This window comes from Staurois parvus, unplaced genomic scaffold, assembly GCF_062004578.1.
Source record: "Staurois parvus isolate SC_StPar_1 unplaced genomic scaffold, SC_StPar_1.0 ptg000209l, whole genome shotgun sequence".
In the NCBI taxonomy this organism is placed as follows: Eukaryota; Metazoa; Chordata; class Amphibia; order Anura; family Ranidae; genus Staurois; species Staurois parvus.
In genome coordinates, this window is record NW_028318005.1 from 1,969,231 (window position 1) to 1,991,566 (window position 22,336).

At 42.3% G+C, this 22,336-nt stretch overlaps 1 protein-coding gene across 1 annotated transcript in view; it reads left to right on the forward strand.

Annotated features, from left to right (window-relative positions):
- Positions 1-21,475, forward strand: part of PTPDC1 (protein tyrosine phosphatase domain containing 1) — an 85,742-nt gene extending 64,267 nt beyond the window's left edge. The window contains exon 9 of the mRNA XM_089678688.1: positions 3,113-21,475. Within this exon, the coding sequence (XP_089534814.1) occupies positions 3,113-3,199 (87 nt within the window). The 3' untranslated portion in view covers positions 3,200-21,475. The remainder of the gene's footprint in view (positions 1-3,112) is intronic.
- Positions 21,476-22,336: the final 861 nt, after the last annotated feature.

Sequence of the window (22,336 nt, forward strand, 5' to 3'; positions counted from 1 at the left end):
AAAGTTTCAGTGCCACAAGCGGTAACCCCGAGCTACACTCGGGCTTACCATGCGGCGCTGCTCCGCGATCCCTCGATCACTTACCTTGTCCTGCGCTCCTGCGATGTCCCTCCTGCAGTGTCCCCAGCAATGTAATCCGGTGGATGCCGGCATCTGTCATCTGGGTTCCGTCCCCTGCGAGCGTCGAGACGTATGGGGGATGGAACGGCGGGAAATTTGAAAATGACAAAAAGTGACATTCACTAAAATCACATAGTAAAACATTACTGTATCAAACCATTTCACATACATTTTGTCCCGAGTGCTTTGTCCTGCGCCCTGCCTGCATTTTACTGTTCTTTCTGCCTGGAAACTGAGAAACATCCATGGCGTCCAAAAAGCATCCCTTTAGGTCAAAAGCGGTTTTAAACCCGCTAGAGAACAGTGATAGTAAATTAGAACTACTTGCAGAATTGAGTGATAATGATTCGTGGGGAAATTCGTCATCAGACACTGAAAACGATTTTGCGACTTTGCTCAGTGATGTGCGAACTTGGTGCTATATTTCAAATTTTAGTGTTTTTGGTTTAATTATATTATTGAATTAAATTTATTATTATTATATTATTATTTTTTATGATTATTTATTAATTTATAATTTATGATTATGTGTTTCAAGTTTTATCCTACCCAGGATGTTTACTAGACACTTGTTCGGACAGATTTCAGTGAGTTATTCCTAAAAATTACAGGCCTACAATATAAAACGCCAAATTTCCATGCAAAATAATGGTACAGCTTTCAGCACCAAAAATCTGAAATAATCATACCGCCAGGGAGGTTAAATGACACGTGTGACATTTTATTAAAGTTCTAAGAAAAAAGTAAACAGTGGGGGAGATTTACTAAAACCGGTGGAGCTGTGCGTAGTAACCAGTCAGCTTCTAAGTTTTATTGTCAAAGCTTTATTGCGCAAGCTGAGTTATATGCTGATTGGTTACTGTGCACAGTTGCACCAGATTCTGAGTGCACCAGTTTTAGTAAATCACCCCCAATGTGTTGAGATCCGCACTTCAGCACTGTCTTCTTCCAACACACACTAGCAGTAGTGCATTTAGTGCGGTGGCTGGTGTAAGTGGATCCCTACTCATTCTGTTGATCTGTTCTTTTTGCACCTCGTCTGCTGCATTTTCCCCCACCAGTCATCAGGTTACCAGTCATCCAGGGGGCAGCTCTGGGATAGCAAAACCCTGCCTCTATCAAGATTGGCAGCCTCCATTCATTCCTTAACTGAAAAGTATGGTGCTACAACCCCTATGCTCCATATGAAATGTTACAGACTCCCACTGTGGCAGGAACGAAGCCAAGCAAGCTGTCCGTAGAGACATCCAAATAATAGAAGGTTGGCACCCGGGTGTATCATGCATGTAAAATCTTCTTTATTATATACTCATAGGGATGCAAAGGGATACAGTTGGATGCATTGGGTGCAGTAATGCACTGGATGCCTTCCATGACATTGTGCTCTTGCTAGGCATCACGTGCATGCCTGTGCCTTTAAGGACGGGTGGGCTCCCTCAAGGCATACCTGCCCTTAATCTATCCACTGTTACATGTGCTCCTATTTATGAAACTCTGAAAGTTATAAAGTTAGGATTGCAGTATATAGAGGAGCCTTGACATGGGCACTGATTCTCATGCATATATTTGCAAATGTGTGCAAACAAAACCCTCTGTTTTTACATAAATTGTTAGACAGGGTCAATTTGATTGTTTTCCAAGCTGGCTGGTAAGTATGCTGAGATAATTTTCTTTGTTTGTGATGTACGTTGCTCATCCATGCATTCCTTATTGCAAAGGCTAGTTATAGGTTGGGGTTGTTTCCAATTTTTTTGTACAGTTGGTGGAATCAGAGAGGGGACGCACTGGATGCTTTAGTTGCCATTGTGCTCTTGCTGTACATCATGTACATCTCAGCCTTTAAGGAGAAATGGGCTGCCTACAGGCACACCTGCCCTTAATCTATCCACTGCTTTATGTGCTCCTGTGTAGGAGACTCTGAAAATTATAGAGTTAGGACTGTAGTATACAAAGGATCCTTGATGTGGGCACTGCAACTCACGCATATATTTGCAAATGTGTGCAAACAAAACCCTCTCTTTTAACGTAAATGGTTAAACAGGGTCAATTTGATTGTTTTGCAGACTGGCTGGTAAGTATGCAGAGAAACCTTTTCTTTGTTTGTGCTGTGTATTGCCCTTCCATGTGTACCTTACTGCAAAGGCTAGTCATAGGTGTCCATTACAGAAAAGTATGGTGCTACAACCGCTATGCTCCATATGAAATTTTAACAAACTCCCAGGACCACAACCAGACAAGCTGTCAGCAAACACATCCAAATAATCGAAGTTTGGCACGCGGGTGTATGATACCATCTTCTTTATAACATACCCATAGGGATGCAAAGGGATACAGTTGGTTGAATTGGGTGCAGTGTGCAAACAAAACGCTCTGTTTTAATGTAACTTGTTAGACATGGTCAATTTGGTTGTTTTGCAGGCTGGCTGGTAAGTGTGCTGGGAAATCTTTTCTTTGTGATGTGCATTGCCCTTCCATGTGCGCGTTACTGCAAAGGCTTGTTATAAGTTGGGATGGTTGCCACTTTTTTGTACAAAGGGATCCAGTACACAAACAAACACTGACTTAATACCCTCATGGGCCTTAGCTGTAGTCACTAACAACTGAGGCACATAAGGGAGAAAATGCATCAGAATCTGTTTGTGTACTGGATCTCTTTGTATCCCTATGGGTATGTAATAAAGACGATTTTATGTGCATCATACACCTGGGTGCTGATTATTTGGAAGCCTCCATTCAGAGACACCTTGGAGAACAAGGCATGGTAGGTCACTAATAGGGTAAGATTCTCTGCAGGAAGCCTATAGGTAACAATGGTGACTAGCCATTTGCCCTCTGGCTGTTTTTTTTTGGTCACAACCTCCAGTGCTAAGGTCCTCTTTAAAATGTATGGAGGGTCAGAGGTCTCTGTGATACGTTTTCTATGGAACTCGGTTGTGTATGTTACACCCCTGGTTTCAGCTGATTTCTAACACCATTAATCTTTGTTTTGCAGGTTAAAATAGGTTCTAAGGAAGGCCCTGTGGTTTTCAACACTCTGAAACCGATCTTTCAGCACATCTTGACGAATATCCGAAAATAGACGTGACAAGACTTGGGCGGCCCTGGCTCACAGACCTGGCCTTGCAATGTTGAAATGTGTTTTAATTCCGTGAACCTCATCATGTGCGTTTCCTGTGAGGTTTGTGTTTAAGTGTTGGCTACACAAAGGGCTTCAAATACAAAGAATGTAGAAACCTCTAGGTGACTTGATATTCAGCGAACTCTTTTGTAATTATTACTTGTCTCTAAAAAGCCTTGTTCACTGTGTTTTACAGCATTCTTTATATGTTTCCAAAGTCTGGTTTAATATTTGTAGTTAATATTTGTGAATGTTCCTGTTTAATTTATTACACTCTGATTTGGGCATACTGCTGCCAGTTAGCAGACCATGTCCAAGAGATGCACTGTGAACTGATTATTGTATTCAGTATGAAGGATTCTCAGCAGAGGAGGACTGGTCCAGCCTTGACAGACCAGCTGTAGAATTCAGACAGCCATATGTTTATAATGTTTTGCGGTACGATACTTTATAGAAGTTACAAAAGAAAACATTTCAGGTAGGGATGCTTTTCAAGACAAAAAAAAAACTGAACCAAATTCTCTCATAGGCTTTACATTCTTACCAGTCTCTGTTTTACAGCACAGTCTATAAAATTGGAGGAAGGAAAAAGTGGAGTTGTTGCCTATACCAACATTGTTGCCAGTATTGCCTGGAAAATCGGGACACTTTCCTGTAGTAGGAAAATAGGGCATGGTGCTTCAAAGTTGTGTAGTACCTCCTGTTTGGCCAGGGACTGTCCTTCAGAAAGATTAAGATTATTAAACAGTATCTGAACCTAAAAACAAATATATAATATATTGGAGCTCATCATTCCTTCAGTGTGATGGCTGCATTTGGTTTCATTTTAAGGCTATGAACATTTTCAGAAAGTACAGAACATATCTGTTGATTTTGCCAGGAATGCAAGTGTTTGTCATCTCCTATGAACTGAAAAGAAAGCACAAACATCTATACCGTTCTTGTTTAAAGTGGTTGTAAACCCTTACATGTGCCCAGTGAAGTGACTGGCCTTAGGAAGTATACAGAGATGACACAGATCCTCCTACACAAGTTGTATCTGTCTATCTGCAGTCTTCTCTACATCCGTTTGTAGTGCGAATTTACAGGTTGTCTGAGAGTTCAGAAAAAAGGGGGCGGTGAGCTGAGGTTAGACTCTGCAGAGCTCAGTGAGGAGAGTTCTGAGAGCTGATTGGAGAGAAGAGACACTCCCCCCTCCACACAGCACACAGGAACAGAGTTAAGACTGTTAATCTGCTGGAGGTCCCTCCCCGTCACCCATTTTCTCTTGGTGCCAGGAAAACTTGGCAGAAGTGACAAAGGGTGGGGACCTGCAATTACACTCTATAGAGCACAGTGAGGATAGGTGAGAGCAGTTTGAAGGGAAGGGAAGGGACTCCCCCCCCCTTTTACAAAGCACACAGGAACAGAGCTGAGGCTGTCAATCTGCTTGAGGTCTCTCCCTGGTGGTTTCATGCTGATAGCAGAAGAACAAAGCAGCAGACAGAAATGACACTTGGTGCTTTTAATTGAGACAAGTACACACTATATTCTTTGTTCATATTTCATGTCTGAGGTTTACAACCACTTTAAATCACAATTCCTCATCAATCAATCCTCAGCCCATCATGTAACATATAAAGGCCAACCATGACTCCCCCCGGAAATACAATAGAGTAATGAGTGTAGCCACTCAGGGGCAAGAAGTGTGTTATTCACAGGATCACTGGGTAAGAATAAAGTAAAAAAAATGAAAGCTAATGCAGCCACCACATATAAGGTTTTGTGTGCATCCCTGTGCCAGAAATCTTATTGTCTATTGGGAAGCAGTGGCTGCATGGACACAACCGGTGTATCCCAATATGCCATCCATGTGGTGTGCATGTGTGTCCTTGTACTCACCATGAGTGCATTCAGGAGCAGCGACTGTGTCCGTGCAGCTGATGAGTCCCATTAGACTACAATGGGACTGCCGGCATAGAGATGCTTGCAACACCTGTGCATCCCCATGCCAGCGGAACATGACCCAGCACAGGACATGGATGTAATTACCCCATGTGAAGGAGGCCTAAGGACTGGTAAGCTGTAATAGGTCCCTTTCACACAGGCGATCCGATCAGGTCCATGCACCCTTTGGACAGATGGGTGTAAACGGACTTACACCTGTCTACCTCTGGGTCCAATTCGGTCTGCTAAAAAAAAAAATGGGAGGGAATCCATCCTCATCTGTTTAGGCAGATTGGATCAGAGGGTAGTCAGGTGTAAACAGACATCAGAGTCCATTTACTGTATTCGCCGATAGAGTAGAGTAGGCTCTGTCCGTGTGCGCTCTGCATAAACTGAGCGGACACAGATGCGTCATCTGCCTGGTCTGCTCCGATCTGCAGGGGATCTGTGAACTGATCACCTGCTGAACGGTATCCTCCCTATGTGGAAGGGACCTTACAGTATATAACATTTTTGTTTTTGGGTTTAGATACTTTTTAACAATGTAACAATCATATGATGTGTTTATCCTATACAGATACAGTCAGGGGCTGATTGATGACAACATCTGCTGCTAGAAACATTTCTTGTTGGCCAGCTTCCGATCATCATTTTTTCTGTCCAGGATTGCAATAAGCATTCTCTTTGGTTTTTATGGTCAGCACTTTTTATATGGCACATGTTGCATTCATCAGACCCTCTGTATTTTTCTTCTATTAACTCCCCTTCTTTTTATAACATCCTCATGCAAAATAAAGTGAGGAACTACAGTGTGATTTGTTGGGAGGAATCACAAACCTAATTACAATTGACTGTCAAAATAATTATGTTTCATTTTCCTTTATTGTACTTTATTTTGCTGCTTAATTGTAATTCAGATGCTAAAAGTTTAGAAATTATGCTACAATGTCAAAGTGAAAGAAAAAAATCCTTCCTGTTGGTCAGTGAGGCCATCCATCACATTAAAGGGCTCAGGAGGGTGCGGGGCCAAGCTTGACATTTTCTAAAAAAACAGGATTTTCATATAAATTCAGCTGCTTACATTTCTGAATTACATGCCTATTTTGACATAAATATTGAACTGAAGATAATCTCTGCTTCTTGCTTTTTTTTTTTTTTTACCATGAATTGGTTTAAATTATTAGCTTTGCGACAGGTTGTTTTAAGTGTTTGTGCCTTGCAAGCAAGCATAGTTTTAGAATTTCAAAATGTAAAACTTGTTTTTGTTCAAAGACGGGAATCTGGAATTCCCCCCTACGTTTGTCTGTGTTGAAGATGGTATAATGAAGAACAGTATTTTCCATTCGGCTGACTTCCTCCCATGGAAAAATACTATCAAATGTCACTTTTGCAGCATGCTTCAGCCCAGAAGGTAGCTAACAGAACAATGGACTTAACAGCACACTTCACAATATAAAATGCATCATTTTCTGTCCTGGCATGAAAACTTATATGTCTTTGTGACTGGAAACTATTCTGCTTACAGTTTTCATTTAAAGTGTAGTGGCTCTATAAAGAAGCAATAAACCCCTTGCTTTTAAGATTTGTGAAATAGAGATGACACACTAAAATCTTCTGGTATTTAGAGGATACTCCAGGCAAAGTGTACCTGTCTTCTAGCCACTATTGAGATCGACATCTTCACTAATTTACATCTGCGGCTGAGGGAAGCAAAAATAGTTGCTTGATAAGCATTTGTATCGCCCCTTCTTAAAGTGGTTTTAACCCTTTGAGGACCGTAAGGTTTTGGAATGCCAAAACAATCAATTTTTTTGTTTTTAAAGTTTGTACACTTCAGTTGCTGTAACTAAGCCATTTCATGAAATAATTGGCAAAAAGCTAGATCCATTTGTTGTTTGTTGATAAGAACCAATATTTTGACTCAAACCAAAAAAAAAAAGAGTTTTAAGTTCTTAATCCGATGATCTTTATCCGATGATATACGCAATTACAAACATGGGACAAATACGTCCCTTGGTCCTCAAAGGGTTAAACCCTTACATACAGTATACCCAGTAAGATGACTGGCCTCAGGTGATACACAGAGATTAATTAAATCCTGCATCTGTTGTACCTGTTTATCTGCAGTCTTTTTTCTCTACAGTCATTCAAAGTCCAGAATGTTTACAGCTTGTCTGAGCTGTAGAGTGAAATTACACTCTACAGAGCACAGTGAGGATAGGTGAGAGCAGTTTGGAGGGAAGGGACACCCCCCCCCCCTTTTACAAAGCACACAGGAACAGAGCTGAGGCTGTCAATCTGCTGGAGGTCCCTCCCTGGTGGATTCATGCTGATAGCAGAGGAATGAAGCAGCAATCAGAAATGACACTTAGTGCTCTTAATTTAGACAAGTACACACTATAGAGGGATATGCTTTGTTCATATTACATGTCTGAGGTTTATAATCACTTTAAGCTGCATAAGCATCCGATTGGGGGTGTACACATGCCACATGCCATGTCACAGTGCGCTGTGGCAAAAAAGATTCCCCCTAACACCTTTGGCATGTAGTGCTACCGCTTCACAAAACATATTCAAGTGAACGGGGCCAAACGCTAGGCTTAACGTTACAGGTATTCAGGAATCAATACTGCCACCACCTAGATAGTATTCCGTTCGAGTAGCCTGTTCAGGTCTCACATTAAAAAAAAAAAAGCATCCAGGAGGTGTCAGTATTGATTCCTGAATACCTGTACGCCGTGCCTGCACCACTCCATGAAAAGCAATTTACTGTGGATCACTCTTCACAGAGCAATGAGAGTGTAAATGGAGCTGAAATGATCATTGTAGTGTGAGGCATGCTGCTTCATACTGCCCTATGCCATAATAGTGCCACTTGAGCAAAGGAAGAGATAACCTTTATTCTCTGAGTAGATTCTATTTTTTAAGGGGGCAAGTCTCTTATCTTGGTTTTATTGTTTTTATTTTTTGACATTTGAAAATTTATTACGTTACACTTTAAAAAATATGCCTAATTATGAATTGCACTGGTTATTACTTGTTACTTTTTCCTGTTCCCCTTGGCTACTACTAATAAATGCTCTGAAGGTGCAATGGAAGTTATTTATTATGATACTTGAGTCCCCCCAGAACAGCCATGGTGTCCTAAAAGCCCAACCATCTGGGTATGGTAGAACAGGAAAGGCAATGCTAAGTGCCTGAGCAAACAATCACCAGTCCAGGGTTTCACCTTTAGTTAGCCATACACTTTTAGATTTCTCTCTTTTAGCACTGTGGAATGAATGAAAGAAATTGACCAATTCCCCATCCATGCTAAACAGCGTTGATGGAGGCATCTTCCCTGCTGGTTATTGCGGTATATGTAGACAGCCACAGCACATCATTGATAGAAAGCAGTAATGGTTTGGCCAACATTTTTTCCACCTGGCTAAGTCAATTTTTAAATGGACTTTTGTAGAGTTGGGCATTGGCCACTCACAGCTTGAATTCTGGCAGATTCAGCAGGAACAAGCTGAAATTTGTATCGTGTGTGGCCAGCGTAAGTCCTTCCAAATAATGGACTGTGAGTATAGGAACTTTGAGAGCTGTCTTGACACTGTGGGGTGCTGAGATATCATAATCACGGTATTCTGGGGCACCTTATGATGCCTGTGCTGTAACATTAACATTTGTTTCTATTATTTGCCCCCAGTACAGGTTTACCTTAAATATTGGTGTGGAATGGGGCAGGAAGGTAAGACAGTTAAAGCTAGCCATACATTGTAAAAATTTTGGCCATTCCCTGATGAACCATCCAAACTTCACTCAGTGGGTGGCCCTGCCAGCTGCCTTACACCCAACATTCATCATTTTAAAAAATCAAGGGATCTAGGCAGAAAATTATTAGCTGAAAAGCTGGTATGTCTAGTCAGATGCATCCGCTGTTCCGGTATTTTGACAGCCGGTGGGGCACAGTGGAATAATTGTGCTGTATATCAGTGTATAGCCAGCTTAAAAGTGGTTGTAAACCCTTATTTATACCCAGTAAAGTGACTGGTTTCAGGTCATACAGTGAGATGAAACAAATCCTCCAACATACATATTATACCTGTTAACCTGCAGTCTTCTCTTCTCTACATCTGTTCAAAGTGCTGAATTTATAAGCTTGTCTGAGAGTTCAGAAAAAAGGGTGTGGGGAGCTGCAGTTACTCTCTGCAGAGCTCAGTGTGGAGAGCTCTGAGAGCTGATTGGAGGGAAGAGATGCCCCCCCCCCTTCCAGTGGTGTATTTAGGTTTCATGCTGCCCTAGGCAACACAAAAATTGCCCCCTCCACCGACCGTGACACCGACCAACACCCCCCTCCCCCACAAAGAGAGCAACAACACTCCATCCCCCACCCCCAGCCCCACCCGAGAGAGCCTTCCACTACCATCGCCCCCCATACACTGGCAACCCACGCCACCCACCCTGGCAAGAGATAAGACAATCACCTTCACAGCTCTGGACATCCCCAGAGACAAAAGTCAGGCTCTGCATACACCATCAAGCAGCCTTCAGCTCCCACCTGGTCTCCGTGTGTCCCTTCTTCCATTCCTTCTTTTGGGGGATGGCGCTGCCCCCCTAAAAAATGCTGCTGCCCCCCTGAAAAATGCCACCCTAGGCAAATGCCTTGTTTGCCTTGTGGTAAATACACCCCTGCCCCCTCCACAGCTCACAGGAACAAAGCTGAGGGTGCCATGCTGCTGGAGGTCTATCCCCTGTCACCATTTTTCTCTTGGTGTCAGGAAAACTTGTTATTAGTGATTCATGCTGATAACAGAGGAATGAGGCGGCAGACAGAAATGACACTTAGCGCTCTTAACTAAGACAAATACACACTATAGAGGGATATGCTTTGCTCACAGTTCATGCCTGAGGTTTACAACCACTTTACTGCCTGGTTCACATCTGTGCGGGTGGTGCCACTGCAGGAGCCGCACAAATACCTGCAGCCCCACCACCCACACAGGAATGTAGGACCCATTAATTTTAATGGCACACCTCCCGCACTGGAAATCGCAACCATACTTGGAACCTCGGTTCTCGCGCGGGCTGGGATTTCACAAGTAGTGCAGGGTCTTCTTCCTTGCGTGTTTGGGGGCACGGGAGTCCATTCAAATGAATGGACTCTCATGCCCATGCAAATCTTAGCCCGCATGACCGCACAGATGTAAGCCAGGGGTAAGATGGCACTGTTTGTTTTCTAATTGTATTATGTTAGCTTTTGTAATGCTTTATCTTTTTTTTAAACTGATTTGTTTATGTTGCAGCTGGTTTCATTGTATTTTAAGATAATATTTTTGCGATAAGATGTGGATCCAAAATGAAGGGGTTAATGGGGCCTTCTGACTATGAGCTTCTATTAGTCTCCCCTTCGCATTGCTAGTCATCTGAACGCACCTGGTGTTTGGGCGATTTGGCAACGCTAAACATTGTTTCTGATCACAAGGACTGTCATAAAGCTATGATAACCCCTGACCATAGAGCCTATCCTACTACTATGAAATCTTCTGTGATCAAAGACAATCATATAGCTGAGCGAGATCAGGATTAGAAGATGTCAGTGGGTGGAAGGGGTTGCAAAGGCACAAGATCTGTAAATAAAAGGGAATTTCCAACAAAAAAGGAAGGCTTCTATTCCATTGTAGTCAACATCTCCTACAGTTTCCTAGGAAACAACGAGAGGATCCCTTTCTTATTGTTATTTGAAGTGCTTGGTAGACCAAGATATGAACAGAGTATCAGAGAGGACCACTGTATTTTAAAGAGAACATCTGGGGTGACAAGCCCATAGCTTGACCATTGTGCTACGAACACACCCCACTGTGCATAATAAGAAAAGTAATAATCCAGTTTTTTTCTTTGCAAAACCATCACGCTTGCCCAGTTCACTTATATTTGGAGCGGGATGAAAAGTTAGAACCTATATGAGCTTTTTTTGCTTTTTGTGTTCCTGTAGAATAATTTTCCCTTTATTCTCTTGTGTCACAAAGGCAGAAAGTGGCAGGAAATAGAGAAGAATTTTGGATGTTCTTTTGAACCCATGTGGCCATGTGGAAGTTGTCACTATAATGGGCCAATAGTTTCCCCCGCTGCAGATGATTGGTCCATTACAGGTGACAGTTTCCTGGCAGGCTTGGCCACGTGGGTTCAGAAAAGCTTCCAAATACACCAGAGCTCATCACCCGTGGGAAACAAAAGGAACAAAGATAGCAATAAAAACCTGACAGATGTTCCAATCCATTCTCAAACTACCCAAAACTAAAAAAAAATAATATTTGGCTGGGGTTCCACTTTAAATTCTTTGTGGCTAAATCACTATTTTTGCATTTTTCATATAAGCATTATGTACAGGCAATATAAACCCCAAGGGTGTACATTTTTGAAACAAGGGCTGATATTTTCTTACTTTTTTAGAGCTTAATCAATAGCAATATATCTTAGGCATTACTATAGCCACAGCCTGCTCTGCCACTTTGCAGTTCATGTACAGTTATCTCAATTCTGAATTGTTCTCCACTAAACAGTATTTTAAAAGGTATATTTATAATAAATTGTCTTTGGGAGAGGGGGCAACGAAGTTTGTGGTAGGTATAGCTTTGTACATTAAGGCAAACCAACACATAAAGTTTAAAGAACTATGGCCTCCAATTTAAAAAAAAAATGTGATGCAGCATTTAAAAGGGTTTCTGCTTTCATAGTTTTTTCATAGAGTGTACTCACACTGTCAATTTTACCCATGCCCGGGCACGGTTCATCTCCTTGGTCCAGCTCATTTGGCCAATTTGAGTGCTTCAAACCATGCCTGGGAATGATACCATACCTGGGACCACTTGGAAGAGGTGGTCGAGGGCACGGTTCACTGTGGTCTGGTCTAGTGCGCTCCAGTGTGAGCGCAAATTGCACCTGAGAACAGAACTCTCCATAGATCAATGAGCATAGAAGCAGGGATCACCGTGGTCTGATTGGCGGAGGTGATTATGTACAGTTGTGTTCAAAATAATAGCAGTCAGACATCACTAACCTGATCAATTACTGTTTTTGGTAGAAATGATATTTCTACATGGCAAATAATTTACTAGCAGGTGTAGTAGAGTAATAGAAATCCAACAGACTCAACAGTCATGACATGCATGCTGCTGATTCTGTGTAATTGAATCACTAGTTGAAAGGGGCATGTTCAAAATAATAGCAGTGTGGAGTTCTATTAGTGAGGTCATTCATTCTTTGAAAAACAGGTGGCAATTATTGCCCTTATTTAAGGAAGGAAGGCAGCAAATGTTGTACATGCTGGTTACAGTGCATTTCTCTCTGAAATTCTGAGGAAAATGGGTCGTTCCAGACATTGTTCAGAAGAACAGCGTACCTTGATTAAAAAGTTGATTGGAGAGGGGAAAACATATAAAGAAGGCTGCTCAGCTAAAATGATCGCAAATGCTTTAAAATGGCAACCAAAACCTGAAAGACGTGGAAGAAAGTGAAAAAATACCATTCGAATGGATAGAAGAATAGCCAAAATGGCAAGGACTCAGCCAACAATCAGCTCCATGAAGATCAAAGAAGGTCTAAAGTTACCTGTGAGTACTGTTACAATTAGAAGACGCCTATGTGAAGCCAAGCTATCTGCAAGAAGCCCCCGCAAAGTCCCACTGTTGAAAAAAAGACATGTGCTGAAGAGGATACAATTTGCCAAAGAGCACATTGACTGGCCTAAAGAGAAATGGCGCAACATTTTGTGGACTGATGAAAGTAAGATTGTTCTTTTTGGGTCTAGTGGCCGGAGACAGTTTGTTAGACGACCCCCAAACACTGAATTCAAGCCACAGTACACTGTGAAGACAGTGAAGCATGGTTGCGCAAGCATCATTATATGGGGATGTTTCTCATACTACGGTTTTGAGCCTATTTATTGCATACCAGGGATCATGGATCAGTTTGAATACATCAGAATACTTGAAGAGGTCATGCTGCCTTATGCTGAAGAGGAAATGCCCTTGAAATGGGTGTTCCAACAAGACAACGACCCCAAACACACCAGTAAACGTGCAACATCTTGGTTCCAGACCAACAAGATTGACGTTATGGAGTGGCCAGCCCAATCCCCGGATCTTAATTCAATAGAAAACTTGTGGGGTGACATCAAAAATGCAGTTTCTGAGGCAAAACCAAGAAATTGAGAAGAACTTTGGAATGTAGTCCAATCATCCTGGGCTGGAATACCTGTTCACAGGTGCCAGAAGTTGGTTGACTCCATGCAACACAGATGTACAGCAGTTCTCAGAAACAGTGCTTATACAGCTAAATATTAATTAAGTGATTCAAAGGAAAGCAAAATCTTCAAACATTTTTCAGTTTATATAGTGAATGTTTGAGTTTGTAAAGAAGAATACAAACGCTATTTTTTTTAACAGTCTAATATTCATTTTTCTTCAATTTTTTTAGAGGAACAACACAAATTTGATCTATTTTTGATTTGGAATAGAATGTGTCGTGTTCCCAATGCATTTGTGTGTATGGAAATAAAAGCTATTAGAAGGATTTTGAGCTTTATTCACTTTTTTCAACACACTGCTATTATTTTGAACACAACTGTATGTGTGCCCAAGAAAACCTGCTTATAGCCCAGTGTGAGTGCAGACCAGCAGAGAAGTGGGGGAAGGGGATCAAACTCGTGCGTAGTGAGAGTGCATCCTAAGTTCCTTTGCAAAGTTCCTCTTATACCTGTTGATTCTGCCAATAAAGTCTAACTGATACAGCTTTATGTGATGGTGTGGCAACAGTGCTGCACTACTCTTGAATGCAGAGCAGAGTGGTCACCCTTGTGTAGGCTGTGCCTTCTCACACTATAGTTTCAAGGGGTATGGCTATTAACATTTTCACTTGTAGCCTGTCAATCAGCACCTGGCCACGCCTACTCCTGCCCACTGCTCTCTGGATTGACAGCCCTGTCTCTCTTGCTAAGATCCTCCCACCTTCTACTGTGAGCTGCAGCATCTGGGAAGGGTTGTGTCCTACAGGAACCTTCAGTCGCATTTTAACTCTTTCGTTGGCACCAATAGAAGTCTTATGTCAGTGGCAGCATGGGCATTTAAACATACTCCTGAATGCTCTGTATTCCAGGCTCCGCTGTCACTCCTGCAGGTCCAGGGAGGGTATGGCTGGTATTGGCAGGTATAGCGGAGACAGATCAGCAAACATCTGTTCACTGATTGTCCTTCTGGTGAATTACAGTGATTCAAAAGTCAAAATATTTTTTTAGCCTACTGCATTCCCTGCATTAAGGTAAAAAATGCCCCACTAACCATTCTACTCATCCCCCTCCATAAACAAATCTATTGCTATCTCTGCTGCAACACCGCTTTTCTCTCTTCTTGTTCTCACAGGGGATACTGAGGGCAGTGGGATTCATAGGCACCAGCTGCTGTCAGTCAAACTCTTGTAAGGAGGGAGTTGGGGGCATGCCTTGTCGGTGCTGTATGTGTCTACAGACCCAAACAGTCTGACTCAAGAGTGTGTATTCACGGGTGCCCCCTTAGCACCTTAGCTTGCTAAGGGGGCACTTGGATAAGGAAGGAGCCGACAGCTCCAGCAGGGGACCACCAAAGAGGAGGTAAGGGACTGCTCTGTGCAATATCATTGCACACAACAGGTAAGTATAACATCTTTAGGTGGGGTCTATGTATCACATCTGGTGGCAACATCCATTTGTAACTAGATTTTGGATTTGCATGTTCAATTTAGTATTCAGTGACCGGACGGTGCTCTTTCATAAATTTCCAGATAATGCTCCCAAGAAATCCCATAAGTTGATCACCTACATGTTTCTGGCAGCGAGAATTACTATAGCTAGACATTGGAAGCAGTCAGCCATTCCACTTGACTATGTTAAAAAGAAACTAAGCTGGATTATGGTTAATGACAAACTCACCTGTATCCTGCATAATAGTTCGAAAAAATTTGATAACACATGGAACCCATGGATTCAATACATCTCTGTGCCTTAATGTCCCTCATTTTGACCCTCTCTTCTACTCTTTTCTTTGCTTTCCCTATTCCTTTTCCTCTATTCTGTATAGTCTTTATTATGTTGGTTAGGCGATATACACTTACCCTCGATCTAATTGGAATATGCGTTTTGCCTTAACTGTTAATTATTTTGTGGCAAACTTCATTGTTATCGGTGTATTATATTTGTATGCATGATGGAACACTGTTCATTCGTACTGACGTCTCATTAAAGAGGACCTGTCATGTCTAATATGCTATTACAGTTGTCAGCCATAGTTGTGTAAAAAAGAAAGTTTAACAACTTTAAGTCACACAAAAGCAAAAAAAAAGTTAACATTTCCCCTCCCCTGCTCCTACAACACGCACATGCTATGTAAACACACCTGTCGGGTTAGCGCAGTGTTTCTCAACTCCAGTCCTCATGGACCCCCAACAGGTCATGTTTTCCGGATTTCCCTCAGATGAAACAGCTGTGGTAATTACTAAGGCAGTGAAACTGATCAAATCACCTGTGCAAAATAATGGAAATCCTGAAAACACGACCTGTTGGGGGTCCATGAGGACTGGAGTTGAGAAACACTGGGTTAGCCCAAGGATGACAACGATGATTGGGCTACATATATTAGATCACACCAAATATGCTGGAAGGAGAGCAGTAGTTCTAGGGTCATCATTTCATCATGCTGATGAAATTTAAAGGTTTTGGAAGTCTAACATGTTTTGAGGGTTTAAACTAATCTTCAGGCCTAAAATGTGCACTTTCACATGTGTTCAAAAAATGCTTAAATTTCTGTGGCAGCAAAAAGGGTGAAAGTACACTATATTGCCAAAAGTATTGGGACGCCTGCCTTTACATGCACATGAACTTTAATGGCATCCCAGTCTTAGTCCGTAGGGTTCAATACTGAGCTGGCCCACCCTTTGCAGCTATAACAGCTTCAACTCTTCTGGGAAGGCTGTCCACAAGGTTTAGGAGTGTGTCTATGGGAGTGTTTGACCATTCTTCTAGAAGTGCATTTGTGAGGTAAGGCACTGATGACGAGAAGGCCTGGCTCGCGGTCTCCGCTCTAATTCACCTCAAAGGCGTTCTATTGGGTTGAGGTCAGGACTCTGTGCAGTCCAGCCAAACTTGCTCATCCATGTCTGTAGAGACCTTGCTTTGTGCACTGGTGCGCAGTCATGTTGGAACAGGAAGGGGCCATCCCCAAACTGTTCCCACAAAGTTGGGAGCATTAAATTGTTCAAAATGTCTTGGTATGCTGACACCTTAAGAGTTCCCTTCACTGGAACTAAGGGGCCAAGCCCAACCCCTGAAAAACAACCCGACACCATAATCCCCCTCCACCAAACTTTACACTTGGCACAATGCAGTCAGGCAAGTGCCATTCTTCTGGCAACTGCCAAATCCAGACATGTCCATTGGATTGTCAGACAGAGAAGTGTGATTTGTCACTCCAGAGAACACGTCTCCACTGCTCTAGAGTCCAGTGGTGGCGTGCTTTACACGACTGCATCTGACGCTTTGCATTGCACTTGGTGATGTACGGCTTGGATGCAGCTGTTCAGCCATGGAAACCCATTCCATGAAGCTCTCTATGCACTGTTGTTGTGCTAATCTGATAACCACATGAAGTTTGGAGGTCTTTAGCTATTGACTCTGCAGACAGTTGGCGACTTCTGTGCACTGTGCGCTCCCGCTCTGTCATGTTACATGGCCTACCACTTCATGGCTGAGTTTCTGTTGTTCCCAGTTGCTTCCACTTTGTTATAATATCACTAACAGTTGACCGTGGAATATTTAGTAGGAAGGAAATTTGATGGATGGACTTATTGCACAGGTGACAACCTATCACGCTACCACGCTTTAATTCACTGAGCTCCTGAGAGCGACCCATTCTTTCACAAATGTTTGTAGAAGCAGTCTGCATGCCTAGGTGCTTGATTTTATACACCTGTGACCATGGAGGTGATTGGAACACTTGAATCCAATGATTTGGAGGGGTGTCCCAATACTTTTGGCAATATAGTGTATATCTAAAACCATTTTTATTTAATTAAAATAATGAGGAAATATTGGTTTTATTACTGGGTCTGTCCCCGCTGCGGAGATTCACATTAACTTTTTATCTTGGTAAAACAAAAGTGATAGAAATTCATCAGAATGGGAAGAGAGGGGAAATCTTCCAATGGTAATACGTGCTTCTCTGACCATTTAATTTCCACTGTGACTTTTAACTTCTCTTGGATGTCCTGTGCCTTCTATTTGTAGAAATTAAACACTCTCCTGTTATGTTTTTAAATATAAACCCAAGGCTAATTGTGTACAGATTTTGCTGACTATGGGGGTTATTTACTAAAACTGGAGAGTGCAAAATCTGGTGCAGCTCTGCACAGAAACCAGTCAGCTTCCAGGTTTTATTGCCAAAGCTTTATTGAACAAGCTGAAGCTGATTGGGTACAATGCACAGCTGCTCCAGATTCTGAGTTGCACCAGTTTTTGTAAACCTCCTCCTATGTGTATCTATTGTTACCTCTAGCAGTTAAAATAATTAGCAGCATAATTAACAGCAGTAACATAATTGCATTTCCATGCTCCATGTACTGTGGGAGACCAGATTTAGTGAATGCAGGGTCCGGGGAGACCAGATATAGTGAATGCAGGGTCCCGGGAGACCAGATATAGTGAATGCCGGGTCCTGGGAGACCAGATATAGTGAATGCCGGGTCCCGGGAGACCAGATATAGTGAATGCCGGGTCCTGGGAGACCAGATATAGTGAATGCAGGGTCCCGGAAGACCAGATATAGTGAATGCAGGGTCCCGGGAGACCAGATATAGTGAATGCAGGGTCCCGGGAGACCAGATATAGTAAATGCAGGGTCCCGGGAGACCAGATATAGTGAATGCAGGGTCCTGGGTTTAGTAACACTTTAAACCTATACAGGGTGGAGATGAAAAACATAGTCACTGGAAGGTGTTTCCCTGCTATTCATACCATGCAATAGGATAGTTGTTTTTTTTTTACTTCCAGAAGTATTGAGAAATTGATAATTTGTGAAGCTGTTTTTACTGTTTTGTAAAGTTTGTAGAAGACTGTAATGTCCATAACCTAAGCCAGTTCTGTACAGTGACTATGGGGTGTTTGAGCTCACCGTTATAAAAAGGTAACATTCAAGAAGTGTATTATGATTTGTATTCCAATACCCATGGCAATACAGAGAACTTTGCTATTGAAGTCTTAGAAAAACACTACAGGGTTAAGGTGGGAATACACAATTAGAAAACCAACCGATCAGTCATCCGACGACCGAGAGGCGTTCGAAATCGTGGCCCACATTAACCAATCTAAAAAAAAATCATTCGTCGGGCAATACGTAGTGTTGACATCTTCCGTACAAGTGGAAGTGATGCAGTGTGTGTGACCTTGTAGCCACGCCCTTCCGGCCAGAAAGAGCGATATACACAACAATTAACAGAAATGAGTATAATATAGTTTATTACATTATATACATAAATAGTGATACATAAAAATATAATATGGAGAATTCTGGTTTCATGATCTCTTTAGGCCAATCTACTTTTAACATTTGGATTTTTCGTTCATGTTTACGAAGATTCCTTGGACATAAACATCCGAGTCATCTTCTGTTTCCGCTCACGCGTGATAGCGCTTGATAGATTTTTTTTGTAGGACCGTCATACCACCGCATAGAAAATCAGTCATTCGTATGCAAAGCAACAACATTTTTCACTGTTGTTCAACCGGATTTTTTCGTTTACAATATCATTATCGGTTAAAACATCCTGCTCATCAACGAAGAGAAAATCATTCGATCAGTGGTTCTGTGAAATTTTTCGTACAATTTTCTTATCGTGTGTAGGGGCATTAGGTTAGTAGCCAAACTATTAAGGGCAGAACAGCTACCTTGAAAATGCACAGGTGGGTATGCATGAACAGAAATGTGGCACCAAGGAATGGTTACCTTTTTGAAACTAAACATAGCTGTTTAGTCATTAAAGCCCAGCTCTGGGAAATCTGAAAATTCTCCCTTGCACTGCAAGAGTTAGCTGCTGTAGGGGATAGTAAAATCACTCTTAGACTACGTTCACACTAGCGTTGTGTGCAGGTGGCAGAGAGGCGTTTGGGAAGCATTTTTACCGCTTCCCAAATGCCTCTGCCAATTCTGCACATTACAGCACATGGTGCTGTTCTAACGGGAGCGGTTGCGTTGCGTCGTGGCAAAACGGACGCCTCTGGTCAAGTCAGGAGGCATTGAAGCCTCCTATTCTAGTCTATGGTGCTGCTCCGCAAACACCCGGCCGGCGTTTGCGGTGCGGTTGCGACGCGTTTGCGGGGCGTTTGCAGAGTGGTTACACCATTCAAACTGCATTATAGGCATTTGTGGGGCGTTTTTTAACGCTCGGCAAACGCCTAGCAACCTCCGCTAAACCGCGCATGCGGCGTTTGCGGAGCGTTAAAAAACGCTCCGCAAATGCCGGACCAACGCTTGGCAAGCGTTGGTAAAACAGTCAAGTGTGAACGAGCCCTTACTTTCATGATCCTCCACTCCACCAGCAGATGCTTTCCCGTGCTGCGGTGGTGGACTGTTCCTCTGTGTGCTCACTTCCAATGCAGGGCTATGGACCCTGTCTCTGCTTCTGATTTATTTATTTCAGGTACTTATATAGCGCCGTCAATTTACGCAGCCCTTTTACATATATATTGTACATTCACATCAGTCCCTAACCCTCAAGGGGCGTAAAATCTAAGGTCCCTAACTCACATTCATTCATACACATACTAGGCCCAAATTTAGACAGGAGCCAATTAACCTACCAGCATGTCTTTGGAGTGTGGGAGGAAACCAGAGTACCTGGAGGAAACCCACGCAGGCACAGGGAGAACATGCAAACTCCAGGCAGGTGGTGCTGTGGTGGGGGTTTGAACCAACGACCCGAGTACTGCCAGGTGGAAGTGCTAACCGTTTAGCCATTGTGCTGCCCATGAGGTCAGGACCTTAGAATGCTGGAGGGAGAATACCCAGTGGGGACCGGTTTAGTAGTCCCGGGGTTTGGGTAAGTCAATCTACCTTTCCATGTCTGCTAGACCTAGACAAACAGTTAACCCTTGCCACATGGGTGCAGTCCCACTGCAAGAGAGAATTTTCAAGTTTCCTGGTGTTTACCTTTAAGTCAAAGCTAGATCTCATCCTTTACTGTTTCATATCAAATTAGTTCAAAGACTTATTCCAGTTTAAAACTGTATTGAACACAAAACCAAAAATGTAATATATCACAACTTACCAATCATTAGTTGTGGTGGCTGCGTTTGTTTTCTATTAGGCTTTTTTCCTCTGTTTTCACCTGGTGATCTGGCCATTAACACACCTCCTGTATTAGAGTGCCTACACACTGGATGAAGGAGCGCAGGCTGCACATTTGGACAGCAGCATTATCAGTCTAGGGGAAGGGGAGAGTTAGATGTACTAGCAGATTTAGAAACACTAACTAATTAAAGCTAAACTCCAGTTACAGTAACAGTTTTTTTTCTTTTGGGATAAAGATTTTACATAAAAGCCAATCATTATAAGCACCCCTGCCAGTGATAAATGGTTTTTCTCATCCCTGTAATTGATACAATCTGCAAGAGAGCTTGTTGTATTGAAAAACAACAAACTTACTGGCTGGATCACAATGTATATATAAAGGAAAGAAAGCTTAAAAAAGAAAATGAATGCGGCCATCACATCTAAGAGTTGGTAAGCTGCAATATAGTAAATGTTTGCCTTTATGTTTAATACTGCTGTACGTTGTGTTGTGTTGAATATTTATTTAATTGAGGGTACAGCACTCCTTTCTTGTGTATTTATATTTTACTGACTTGGGAAGTATGTGTAAAATTCTTTTTCTGTCAAATGTTTACCAGTATCATAGGGGCCAAATCATGCTTGCATGTTGTCCATTGTACATAATTCATAAATCCATTGTACCTTGCTTCATTGACCGTGGCACTACAGCCACACAGTTAGTATGAATTTGTTACTAGGAAGTAAAATATATTTATATTGTTAATAGAAATATTTTAAGAAATAGTGATTTAGAAGCTCTATTATTAAACTGTTTCAGACTATTTTTGCAGAACATTGACATCATGTTTTATGGAAAAAGGTGATACAAGAAAATGGCTTTGAAAGACTTTCGTGTTCTATCTTGCTCTCTTTTAATATTTCTTTTGCTCTTTGTCATTTTAAAAATGCATTAATAAAAGCTTTATATTCATTCTAATTACCTCGCCATTTATTTCATTATTCTTAACAGCAACTATATATTTGTCATAAGTTAAGATAAACATTAACATTAAAGAGGAGCTTCAGCTCCCCCAAAAAAAAAATAAAAATCAACAGCTACCAATACTTTTAATAAAAGGACACTTACCTGTCCAGGGATCCAGCGCCATCCTCATCTTTGGGTCCCCTTTACTTTGGGAGGTCGGCCGTGACTCTTTCACAGCAGGGTTCCCACTGCGCATGCACGAACTGCACGGCACTTTGTGAATGGTCTTGCAGCCTTCTGGGACCTGTGATGTGTTCCAGATGGCTGCCGGCAAAGAGTGGGGGCAAACTTCCACTCAGATTGCCAGGGCTATCCAGGTGGAAGTGGGAGCAGGTACCTACCAAAACTAGGTATCTGCCCCCCCCCAAATATAAAAGTGTCCAAGAGTGGTAGAGGATGGAGGAGGTAGAAAAGCAGAACTTCTCCATTTGGGTTAACATCTGCATTAATAATGAACTCCAGGCAAACAGCTAACACACAGATGAAACACATATAGTGGAGTTAATTAACAGGCCAAAGTCCTTATATTTCTGTCCATCCAATCCTAGATTTACATAGGTCTGTCACACACTGGGAGCTGTGTCTTGGCAGGGCAGGAGACCTGATGCTTCTCTGCTGCGGTAAATTAACACCCACAGGTCCTGTTCCTCCCCAAGCCTGTAAATGAACAGATAAAGGAGAATCAGCAGACTGATGAGATCATCTCTCTGTCACTCTGCTCTCTCCTCCTCTTGGCATGTCCCTTCTTAGCACATAAGCATTGTAGCACAACCAACTGGGTCTACGTGATACTGTTCACTCTTCCAGTCTGAG